Source organism: Spermophilus citellus (assembly GCF_964194105.1).
Source record: "Spermophilus citellus genome assembly, chromosome: 8".
Classification (NCBI taxonomy): domain Eukaryota; kingdom Metazoa; phylum Chordata; class Mammalia; order Rodentia; family Sciuridae; genus Spermophilus; species Spermophilus citellus.
In genome coordinates this window covers 599,696-611,674 of record NC_138189.1, presented here as the reverse complement: position 1 = coordinate 611,674, position 11,979 = coordinate 599,696, and the positions used below count along the sequence as shown (strand labels likewise).

General features: G+C 52.0%; 1 protein-coding gene across 1 annotated transcript in view; it reads left to right on the top strand.

Moving 5' to 3' along the window:
* Positions 1 to 2,065: 2,065 nt before the first annotated feature.
* Positions 2,066 to 11,979, top strand: part of RNF212 (ring finger protein 212) — a gene marked incomplete at its 5' end in the record, with an annotated part of 38,346 nt that continues 28,432 nt past the window's right edge. Inside the window, 3 exons of the mRNA XM_081304862.1 lie at positions 2,066 to 2,174; positions 7,646 to 7,707; positions 8,446 to 8,520. Coding sequence (XP_081160988.1) covers positions 2,066 to 2,174; positions 7,646 to 7,707; positions 8,446 to 8,520 — 246 coding nt within the window. The remainder of the gene's footprint in view (positions 2,175 to 7,645; positions 7,708 to 8,445; positions 8,521 to 11,979) is intronic.

Below are 11,979 nucleotides of genomic sequence, written 5' to 3'. Positions count from 1 at the left end.
TATTGTGTCCATCTACAACTAAAAAATAAAAAAAAAGATATTTTGTCCAAATACAACTAAAAATATTTAAAATAAATAACTTTTTTGTGTTAACTTTTAATTTTGAAATAATTATAATCTCATTAGAAATTGCAAATACAGTTGAGTCCCTTCCCCCAACTACTATTTTAAAAGGGAAACAATCTTCTCAAGCCCCTTCATATGCATATGCTGGAGGCAAGCTGAGTTTCTGCCCCATCCCAATCTGCTTCTGTCCCACAACCCAGACAGTGGGCCTGTTACTCCCAGATCCTGGTTCACTCAGTCCTCCTAAGACCAGACCTCCTGGTCCCCTGGCCTGACTCACTTTCCTTCCTCTTTGTCCTGGTAATCTCCAGGTCTCCCACCATTTCAAGGCTAGGACCCTGTAGCTCCCTCAGTCTCTGTGGTCCCCTAATCTCCTGCCCCTTCCCATTAGGATGGGTGTGGGAACAGGTACATGGAGTACTGCAAACATGGCATACCTTAAGGGCGTCTGAGTGGCAGGCCATTCCCCTTGAGCTAGAACGTGAGACCCAGGCTGGTTACCCCATAGGGATAGCCCTGCGCGTGAGGCCATGTGTTGGAGTCCCTGCACTTGCTCCATGGCCCACTCCTTGATTGGTTGCTGCAAGGACAGTTAGCAGAAATTGCACTGGTGGCTGCTTGTAATCTGCTTAACTACTGCCTGAGTATATATACAGGTGCAATAAAATCAGATCTGCTTCCTGCTTGGTCTCCGGAGGTCTTGATTAGACACTCCGCGGCCACACTCTCCTCTACCCTGTTCCCATGGACCTCCTCACTGGGCGAGAGAGCCTCTATCCAGATGGGTATAGCTAATTCTGGCCCCTGATCAGCCTGGTATCCACCCCTCATGTACCACCCTCATCGGGATACAGAGCCCCCCCTCAACTTGGCCATCCACTCTTCCTCATCCACTCTCTCACTGTGGGTATGGAGGGCTGGCCCACTGTGCCACCGCCACGACCATCCACCCCAGGTCCCAGTGGGCATGGAGCTCACGTGTGCTCTGCCTTCTGGCCAGTCTCTGTGGTTGTCACCTTGTCCACTTGTTCCCAGTGCGCATGGAGACAAGGCTATACCACCCTCTGCCCCATCTTCTGGCCATCCACCTATGGCTATCCTCCAGTCATGGTGGCCATGGAGACAGGCCCCTTGCTGCTTACCCAGCAATGGGAGAGGCTGATGTCCAGAAACCGAGCACTCAGGCCCTGTTGGCGCACACTGATGGCCACCCCAGGAGGACGCAGGGCTGCAGGGGGCACGCTCCACCGCAGGGGCTCATTCTGAAACCGAGGGGTTTCCAGGAAAACGAGACGCACATGTCCCCTCCCAGCCTAAGCCACCTGTCCTTCGCTGCCCGGAAGAGCCCCAGCACCCACGGAGGGAAGAAACCCGACCGCGGATGGGCGCGGGCCGCGCAGGCGCTGGGTAGTAGACCCAGGACTTGGGCCTGCGGCCCTCTCTGAGCCTGCGCGGCGGGCAGGGAGCCCCAGCCTTGGGACAGGGGGCCCTGTACTAGCAGATCAATAAAACGTTTTCTTTCCTCCTCGAAACCCTTGCTCCTGGGCCAGGGCTCAGTGGCAGAGCGCTCGCCGGCACGAGCGAGGCCCGGGTTCGAGCCTCAGCGCTGCACAAAATAAACAAGTAAAGCCATGCTGTCCATCTACAACTACAAAACCATAACCAAGAAACAAAGCAAAAACTTTCCTCCTCATTGGCTTGGCAAAGGAGGCGAGGAGCGAAACAGTGAAGAGGGCCGCAGCGTGGGTTTTGGCGGGATGCGCTTGGTGCGCAGGCGCGAGGGCGTGTGTGTGCGCAGGCGCAGAGCTACCTGCCTCCCCACCCACACTGTAGGTACACCCTAGCGTGGGTTTGGGGTTTGGGCGGGACGCGCTGGGTGCGCAGGCGCAAGGCCATGTGGGCGCAGGCGCAGAGCTGCCTGCCGGCCTGGAAGCATATCCCAGCCTCGAGGACCTGGCGCTGTTCTGGGCCGCGCCACCAGCTGTGCAGTTGCAACAGCATGGCCACCTGGGTGTTCTGTAACTACTGCTTCCAGCCGCCTAGAAGGACATCGTCCTTCAGCCTGACCAGCTGTGGGCACGTGTACTGTGACGCCTGCCTCGGCAAAGGTCTGGGTGGGGCCGGGCGTGCCTGAGGGGCAGGGCGGGGAGTGTGGGGCCCGGGTCCCCAGGAGCAGAAGCCCCTGAGGGACTGGATGGAGTGAGGAGTATGGGGTGGAGGTTCCCAGGGCAGAGCCCGGAGTATGGGAACTACAAAGCCCCCGCGGAAGGAGGAAGACCCACAGCGGACGGGAACTCCTGGTTTGGAGCAGGCTAGATGGTTACACAGCCAGGGACGAGCTAAATTCTTTCTGAGAATGTTTTTTTGATGAGGTAGAGTTCATACCAGGAAAAAGAGCAATTGTGAACATTCACAAAGCAGCACAACCTGAGAAATGAGGTCATGGTCAAGGATATAGTCCAGCGCCAATCCTGGAAGGTCCTTGGGCACTGCTGCCCTGACTCCCTCCGTGGATGACCGTAGGCTGGAATACCACCAGTGGGATCCTACAGCGTGCATGCTTTCCTTGCAAGATTCCTCTCAGTTTGCGTGTTGTGGTTCATCTGCTGTCCTTGCTGTATGGTACACCACACCTTACTCATGGGATGGACTGATGGGCATGTAGGTTGCCTCCAGATTTGTCTGGCAGATGGTACTACTGTGAACACTCTTGCTCGTGTCTGATTTCTGTTGGGTGTAGGTAGGACCAGGAGTAGAGTTGCTGAATTTCAGGTATGTATTTAAATCCAAAGTTTCTGTGGCAGCTTGGGGAAAAGTATTTTGGAGTGAGAAAATTTTCAGGAAAAACTGTACAATGGAACATGTGAGAGTGATGGAGGATAGGATGGGACTGTGAGATGGAGAGAAGTGATGGGTTTGGAAGAGATTAAGTGGATTTTCAGCAGACTTGAGTTAAGCAAGGCAGGGAACTAAGCAGGGGCTTCCCTGCTGAACTCTGGAGAAGGGACCAGCTGGGTGGAATGAGGCTCACAACTTCATATGTGAACACTATCCTGTGAGTGCTGTCCTGGGAGGAGATGGAGGCAATTGTATATGTGGATCTGGAATTAGACAGCTTGGAGCATATTCTGGGAACTGTGTTGGTTAGCTTTCCTTTGTTGCGATCCTGAGTAAAACAAAAAGAGGAGATTTCAGTCTATGGTCACCTGACTCTTTTGTTTCTGAGTCTGTGGTGAGACAACATCATGGTGAGGAGCACATGGTACAGAGAAGAAGCTCACCCTTGGTTTTAGGAAACAGACTGGGGACAAGATATACCCTTCAAGGGCATGCTCCCAGTTACCTACTTCCTCCACCTAAGGCCCAAGTCCTAAAGTTTTCACCACCTCCCAAACCTTCAACACATGAGCCTTTGGGGAATATTCCAGGTCCAACTCTAACATTTTGCTTCTAGCCCCCAAAGGCTCATGTCCTCCTCACAATACAAAATGCATTCAGTCCATCTCCAAGAATTCCCATAGTCAGCAGTTCCGTCATTACTCCAAAATCGAGTCCAGAGTCTCCTCTGAGATTCTTAGCTATAAGCCCTGTGAAAATCAAAAGCATTATTCCAACAACAATGACACAGGATAATCATTCCCATTCCAAAAGAAAGGAATAGGAGAATGCCAAGGAAGGATCAGAACAAAACAAGACCAAAACATAACAGGGCAAACATTAAATCCAGTAGCTCCATGTCCAGCATATGTCCGTGTGGTAATGGGACGTGGGCCCCAAAGGTGTTGGGCAGCCCTTCCCCTGTGGCCTTGCTAGCTGCATCCATCCTACATGGCTATTCTTTTGCACTGGCTCTGCTCCTTGTCTGTGGCTTTGCTCTGGAGATGGTCTATTTCTGGAATCTCTTTCTGGGCTCTCCATAGCATCTTTAACTTTATTCTTAAAGCTCCACACACTACCTTTTCTGAGACTGCCTTCAGGCATTGTAAGCCTGCCTCACTGCCTAAAACCTGAGTAGAAACTTTTGAAACCCCACAACTCCTACATTCTGCATGCCTGCAAAACCAGCAACTCGTGAACAATGGCAGGGTCTGTTTGAACAGCAGCTGGGCCCCCTCAGACTGTGGCTGCAGTGGCCTTTGAGAGCTTGAATGGTTGAACACAGTGAAACAAATCCTAGAGAAACAACTTCCTACCTGGCCCACGGGAGCAGGGCATTCAGGCACTCACATACACACACACAAAAAAAGTCTTTCAAACAAGTTTTATTCTTCTCATACTCTTGGGTTACTATAGGTAGGGTCTGGTCAGTTCTTGAGATGTCCTCAGGCATCTTGCCTATTGTCCTAGTACAAAGCATTTGGTTTCTTTTTGTTGGTGCTAAGCCCTTTAGCAATGCTTCTTGCCTGCGACTTTATGTGTGCTCCTTTTCTGGCCAAATTGCAGTTTTTCAGATCTTTCCACTCAGCTTTTTGCTTCCAATTCTTACTATAAATTTGACTAAAAGAAGCCAGCAATGCCCATTCCACAGCCTGAATGCTGCCTTGAAATTTCTTCCACCAGATTAATTAGTCCATCACCTTTAAACTCAGCTTCACACACAGTCTCAGGCCATAAACAAAATGTAGACAAGTTCTTTGCCAGAATGCATGGGTGGCCTCTAGTTCAGTTCCAGTAGAATCCTCATTTCCAGCCAAACTTCATGAGCATAGTCTTTACTATCTATTCCTATCAGCATTCTGGTCTTCTGAGATCCTACTAGTTGCCCATTAAGTTGTGCTTATGGCGTTCTAAGTTTTTTCTAGCCTGCATTTTCAGACTTTTCTGAATCTCCTCACAAACCACCTCCAAAGACTTCTGTACAGTCACAGCAACAACCCTACTTCTTGGTACCAGTTTTCTGTGTTAGCTTTCCATTGCTGTGACAATATGCCAAACATACTTGAAAGGATAAAATGTTAATTTTGACTAATGGTTTTAGAGGTTTCAGTTCATGATCATCTGTCTCCCATTGTATCTGGGCCTATGGTAAAGCAGAACATCATGTCAGGGAGCACTTGGAAGCACAAGGTGGCCCACCTCATGGCAGATGGGAAGCTGGGGGCTGGGGAAATGATATACCCTTCACAAACACACCCTCAGCTGCCTGCTTCCTCCAAAGGTTGTGTGTGTGTGGGGGGGTAGAAAGTAGAGGTGTCAATGAACTGGACTTCCCAGTGAAGACAAATATCAGTGTTTGGATGTATCTGATGGACTTGTGGCATCCATCATTGATGATCTAAGGTGACATTAAAATGACAAAGACACTTGCCTTTGTGGTGTTGGGAGGTACAGAGACAGGGCTCAGTGTCAACTCTTAAGGCCACAGTACCCTGTTAACAGTTGCTTGGTAGAGGTGCTAGGACAGGGAAATTCCCAGGGACTTCTGGCTCTCGGAGCCTGAGGCTAAAGCAGGTTCCAGTTGGCTGAGATCATAGACACAGTGCTGGGGGCACAACAAGTTCAGGGACACACAATAAAAGGTGAAAAGAGGTGGGAGTTCTGGGCAGAGCCAAGCCGTGGCTATCCACTGCTCATAAGCCCTCTTTAAGCTCTTGGTGTACCTCCTCTCAGACTTTTTCCTATAGATGCAAAATTTTAAATAAACAGTGATACATGTGTGTATGCCATTTAGTAATTTGCTTTCATTAATTACTAGGGCATCTTTCCCTTTAAAATAAGTTTGTATCATCATTTTTAAGGTTTTAAAAGATCTTTAGTCACTGTGCCCTGAGTTATTTGATTCCCTACTAGAAATTTAGATTTCCTGAAATGTTGTTGCTACACACTACTTGCTCACCTACTTGGTTTTTTCCTTTGAAATATATACATCCTAGTGGAATTTCCAGCCTTGGTATGTACACATTAAGGTAGACCAGCTGCCCTCCAGAGAAGGTGTATCCATTTAGATCCCCAGTAATGACATGTGGGTGCCTGTCACGTCATGACATGTCATGCTGGCTTTCGCAGTTCATTAATGGCTTGGATTTTCTTTCTATGCACCTACCGGCTATTTGCACTTTTGCTGATTGCTAATCAGGGTCCTCTTCTTTGACTGGTTCTTTTTAGTTGCCTCAGAAGCCCTGTGTATCAGATATCAACCACTTTGTCTGAGCTGTGAATGATTTCCAGTGTTGAGCCTCAGCCCTCCTCCCACTCCAGAACACTTGGGTTTTTATGAGACAGTTCTGTAATCTTAATTGAGCAGCTTCTGGTTTGGGGGTTGCACAAGAGGAATTTCCTAACTCCAGAATCTGCAGAGAAAGAAAGTGGGGAGAGACATGCTGTCGAAGGTGGATGTTCTTAGGAAGGGGTGCCTTGAGTGTGAAAAGAGAGGGAAGGAGGCCATTCTTGAGGCTTTGGGAAGGGACCATTTAATGCACACCCTGCCCCCTTCAGTGCAGGGAACTGGGTCAGAGTGATGACCACACAGACTTGCAAGATGGAGAGGAAAGAGGCAGTGAGCTGGGTGTTTCTGCTGGTGAGTCCAGAGCAGAAGGCAGGGAAACAGCGGGTTGCAAGTGGGGTCTGCTTTTGCCCCTCATTGAACATCCCCACAGATGCTGTTTAAAACCACAAGAAAAGCAGATGGGTTGCAGCACAGTGTGGCAGACCCAGGAGACTGGAGTCTGCAGATCTGTCGCACCACCTTTCCAGTGGAGTGCCCCGTTCCCAGCTACACTGACCAGCTGGGCTCGTCCAGTTGGGTGGAGTGTGCTCCCTAGAAGGACAAGGCGCTTGTGAACTGGTGATGGCTGTCAGCCCCAGGCTCCGTGCTGACCAGTGGAGAACTGAAACCAGAGGGTCTGAGGAGGTGGCAGGTGGGGTTTTCCACCATGCTTGGGAGGGGCTGACTTCTTAATGATGCTGAGTGCTGTGGGGGTCCAAGGTGTGACCAGGCAACATGCTGACCTGGGCATGGGTCTCTCCATGGAGAGCCAGGGCTGAGGGCCAGCTACTGGAGCCCCACTTTCCAGAATGACAGTGAGTGTCACGGAGAGGAGGTGGTGAACCAGGGCTGAGTTGGAGCTGGAGCTGGAGCTGGGCAGCTGGGTGAGCTGGGTGTGGGCAAGCGAGGCATGCTGACCTTTCCTCCTCAGGCCCTAGGACCGGCTCACGGCAGTGAGATGGTGCCCAGTGAGTGGGGACGTGGCCCTACATGGGGTGGAGGCCTCGTGTGATGTCATGTGGGGAGGCCCAGTGGGGAAGAACAAAACTCATTTCATCTTTTGGGTGGGTTGTAGGAGCCATTTTCATTATAAATAGTTGGAATTTTAAATTAGGACATCACTGTATGATCTAGTTGCAAGGAGCGACTGTGGTGGATTTAATTTAAGTGTTCTCTCTTAATGGGCTCTGTGTTGGCATATTTGCAAAGCAGGAGGAAAGGGATGGTTGTGTAAAGTGTTTAGCTGTCCACAGCCACCCTCACCCGAGTCTGGACTTGTGCTGCAAGTCTCTTAAAGGAGCATTAGCAGGTCCGCATTTGTATGTCTTTAGAAGCACTGCAATGTAATGCAATAAAGTCTGTTTTATTTTATAGGTAAAAAGGATGAATGCTTGATTTGTAAAGTTCCTTGTCGTACAGTTTTGCTCTCAAAACATGTAAGTTGAAATCTGTGGAATTCAAGTATTAATCACAGTAGTACTTTTAATTTGAGATTTTTAGTCATGTGTGGTACTAAAATTTTCATTTGTTCTACTAACTTAACTGGATTTTCTATCTGAGTAATCAGAGTTCAGTTAGGATCCTGTTTCTAAAACCTCAGCACAGCTTCCTTTCTTGGCCCAGGTCAGCCTTGTGCAGGGTTGTTGTGCTGTGCCCCTGGAAGTGAAAGTGGGTGGGAACGATGGCTCCAGCCCAGGCCGGCTCCCTGAGAGGGGAAGGCTGTCCCTGAGGTCCTGTAGGTGAAGGAGTCCAAACCCTGCTGGGGATGGCCTGAAATGATGCCTTTGGTCCTGTCTACAGAAGACACCAGTTTAACTTGTTTTTAGTTGTAGTTGGACACAATATCATCTGTATTTTATTTATTTATTGTTATGTGGTGCTGAGGATCAAACCCAGGGCTTCACACATGCTAGGCAAGCGCTCTACTGCTGAGCCACCACCCCCCGTTCCCCTCCTTTTCTTCCCCTTGTCTTGGAGCATATTCTCCCTGGGCATAGAAGGAGTGGGGCCCTGAGGCTCAGGGGTTGCCAGTTGGCTCTGACTTGAGTCCTTCCCACTGCCCTGTGCAGTCCTAGAGGGGCAGCCACCTTCCTTGTGCACCTGGAGGTCAGGGCTGGTCATCTGTGGTTCATTCTAGAAGCAGTAAGCCTACAGTCATTTGCTTTCTCTTTCAGACCGACTGGGACATACAGGCTTTCTTCATGGGCATTGACGGACTCTGCAGGAAATACTCCCAGGAGACCGCCCAGGTGAGCCGTGGTGCTGCTCACCTCCGAGACAGGGCCAGTCCCTGGTAGGGCAGCAGGTACTTACATCTGTGATGCCTTTTACCTTGTTGGAGGTGCAGCCTTTCCAGCACAAAAGTTCAGATTTTGACACAGTGTTTGATCCATTTTGCTGCTGTTTGTGTTTGGGTGGCACATTGAGACTCCCCACCTCTGTTGTGTCCTGAGAAGCTCCTGGGCTGGGTTCTCTGGGTTCAGGCAGTAGGTTTCTTCTTGAAACTGTCCTTTGCTCATGCTCACCCAGGACCCACGTCCCCACTTCGTCTGAGTCTTGGTGGCATTTGGCTCCAGGGCCCTTCCCTTCCAGACACCCCTTCTCTGGCTCCTCTGAGGAGTGCCTCCCGGGAGCTCCTCCACCTGTTTATTCCAGACCCTCCTCCCACCAACACACACTGTGCTTCAGTCCATGCCCTCCTACCTCAGTATGGACTAATGTGTGTCATTGTCCTCTGTGCCAGCCCTGGATGTCACTGAACAGCTTGCAGTCTTCTGTCTGCAGGGGAACTATCCAGGAAGGGGGGTCATCCTCTGCCCCAGCTCATCCCTCCTGCACCCATTCTGTTAAAGATACGGTGCACACCGACATTGTCTACCCCACCTGGGGCCAGGTTGAGTGGAGGACAGCCAGGAACTGCCTCCAGCAGTGCAGGAGGCCAAGGGAGAGCAGGCAACCACCTTAGTAGACCCCAGCAGCGTCCTCCTTGGCTGTTAGCCCTGTGTTCAGGCTGTGGCCAGCCAGGCCTCCACACTACCTCTCCCTCTCCAGGAACCCATTCCAAAGTGATGCCTGAACTTCCCACAGGACAGAACTGTCCCAATGCGACTCCCCTCTCAAATTGTGCCAAAGTAATGTCCTCCAGGGAGGGACACACAAAAGCTGAGTCACAGGTAGACAGGCCCCAGAATGCAAGGTGAGCGTGACCTGGACACCTAGAGCAGGACACTCCTGCCCACCTGTTCCGCTCCATCCTTCAGGCCCCACACTCAGGCTGAGTCCCTGCAGGCCAGAAGTTATGTGAGTCCGTGAAATAGGAGGTCCTCACGACTCAGGACCACAGGCAGTATGGTTCCTGGGCACTTCCCCGAGCAGCCTCCATAGGGGCCAGTGCCTCTCAGGAGAGAAGACAGTGGACCAGAGCTGCCTGGGATGCCCACCTGGCTCCACTCTGCCCTATGCCTCATGGGCTTCAGGCCAGCCATGGAGGCCTGCGGCTCCAGCCTGGGTGGCAGAGGCTGGCCCGGTGACCTCCCCCCACCTCTGAGTGGCTGCCTCATGGCTGAGATGTGGCTGTGCTGACCTCTGCACTCACATTTCTTGTAAGCGTAGGGTGGAGTTCTCCAGAGACCGATGGTGCAGTGGTCATTTACGTGAGTCACGGGCTTATTGCTTCCAAACAGTATTCCTAGATCTCTGTCGGCCTCCATTTCTAGTAGGTGAATGTTGACAGGTAAACCCCACAAAGCTCTCTGGGTCCTCAGCAACTTTAGACCGCTAAGCTGGCTGGAGACCAAACCGAGCGCCACCGCTGAGGTCCTGGGGCCTGCACCACGACAGCATCAAGGGATCACCTGGGCCAGGACCCTCCAGAGGCCCTGGGGCCCCCTGCCTTCCCAACCTCCTCCTCCCGTGGCGGCCTCTGTCTGAGGAGGGCTTGCCAGCTCTGGGTCTGCAGCCCAGACTCGCGTGCCTCTTGCTGGACAGCAAGCCAGTCAGCCCGGGCATGTGTTGACCCAGCAGCCACTGCTCTCGATCCAGAAACACCCAGCACCCGTGCCCAGAACCTTGAGGTGCCTCTGGGGATGCTGCTCTTCCTGCAGCCTGTTCTGCCTCATGGCTTTCGGTCTCCTGCAGTCTCTCTCCAGGCTGTGTGCTGTCGTGTGAAGATGTGTGAGCCCTGGGCAGCGCTCTGAGCAGGCTGGTCCAGTGTGGCGCCTCCTCAGCCCTGGGGTTGACCCAGTCCCATCCAACCCAGAAGGCATATTCTCTTCAAAATGAGACTCTCAGTTTCTTTCTTTTTTTTTTTAAATATTTATTTATTTATTTTTCAGTTTTCAGCAGACACAACATCTTTGTTGGTATGTGGTGCTGAGGATCGAACCCGGGCCGCACGCATGCCAGGCGAGCACGCTACCACTTGAGCCACATCCCCAGCCCCTTTCTTATTTTTTTTAATATTTATTTTTTAGTTGTAGTTGGACACAATATCTTTATTTTTATTTATTTTTATATGGTGCTGAGGATTGAACCCAGGGCCTCGCACGTGCCAGGTGAGCGCTCTACCGCTGAGTCACAGCCCAGCCCTCAGTTTCTTCCTTAGCATCTCTAGTCTCTGGGGCTCAATATCCTTCCACGGTCAGGACTACAGAAACCCTGGGGACGATGTGAGATTGCAGGCCTGGGTGAGGCCTCAGACGGATACAGATTGGTGGCCTGGATGCCTGGGGTCCAGTCTGCCCCATGTGCTCTAGAGACTCCCTGGACTCCACAGCACAGGGCAGTCCCTTTACAGCTCACCAGCCTCTCTGAGGCCTGTGCTTGTCTCCTCCCTTCAATGAGCTTTCTGGGACCCAGGGACGCCCTCCCTGTGGTCCTGTCGCCACACCAGCATGTGCCTTACACAGGGCAGGTCAGCCACTGAGGCCTTGCCCTCCCCAAGTCCTTTCCTGGAAACAACCATGACAAAGCAGGAGCAGCATTCCTCTGCCCCAGTGCCCGCTGCCCCGAGCCCACACACTTGGTCCCTAAGGGTTCCCCAAAGCTAACAGCACTATGTGGTTTAGGTCATCACATGAAGCTCCCATCCTGTGCAGGCGCAGGACCTGTTGTGGATGGATGGGAGACAGGCAGCTGTGTGTGGTCCTCAGTCTGCTGCCAGGACTTCCCAGCTCCACCTGGCCCCAGTCAGGACTAGAACCTGGAGGGCTCTATCTGGCCTTCCCTGAACAAGTCTGAGGCAGTGAAGACAGGAAAAGCAAATCCCCTGTGGTCAAGTCTTGCCAGTGTGGACGTGACACCAGTAGGCCCTCCACAATCAGGCAGGTGTGTCTGCCATGGAGCCCCCCCGCCCCGTGAGCCTGGGCAGCCAGAGGAGCGGGGCCCACCCTGCAGGGTTGGAGTGGCTTCGTGAGACAAGCTGCAGGAGCTGGGCTGTGAGGAGTGAGTTTGATACAGGTAGGCACCTCCACCAGAGAACTGGAGACCTCCCAGCACGCTCACGGATGGCCCTCAGGGTCATGGCCTGCGGCATCATGAGGATTCCTCACCACCCTTGGTGGGCAGCACCTGGTCGTCTTCTGCAGTTGGTCTTCTAGAGCCATGGGCTCTCTTAGATCCTGAGTCCTAAGCTCAGAGGCTTTGAGGAGGATGCTGACCCCACTGACCAGGAGGTGGCTCCCAGCACAGCTTGTCCCTAGGACGCAGGC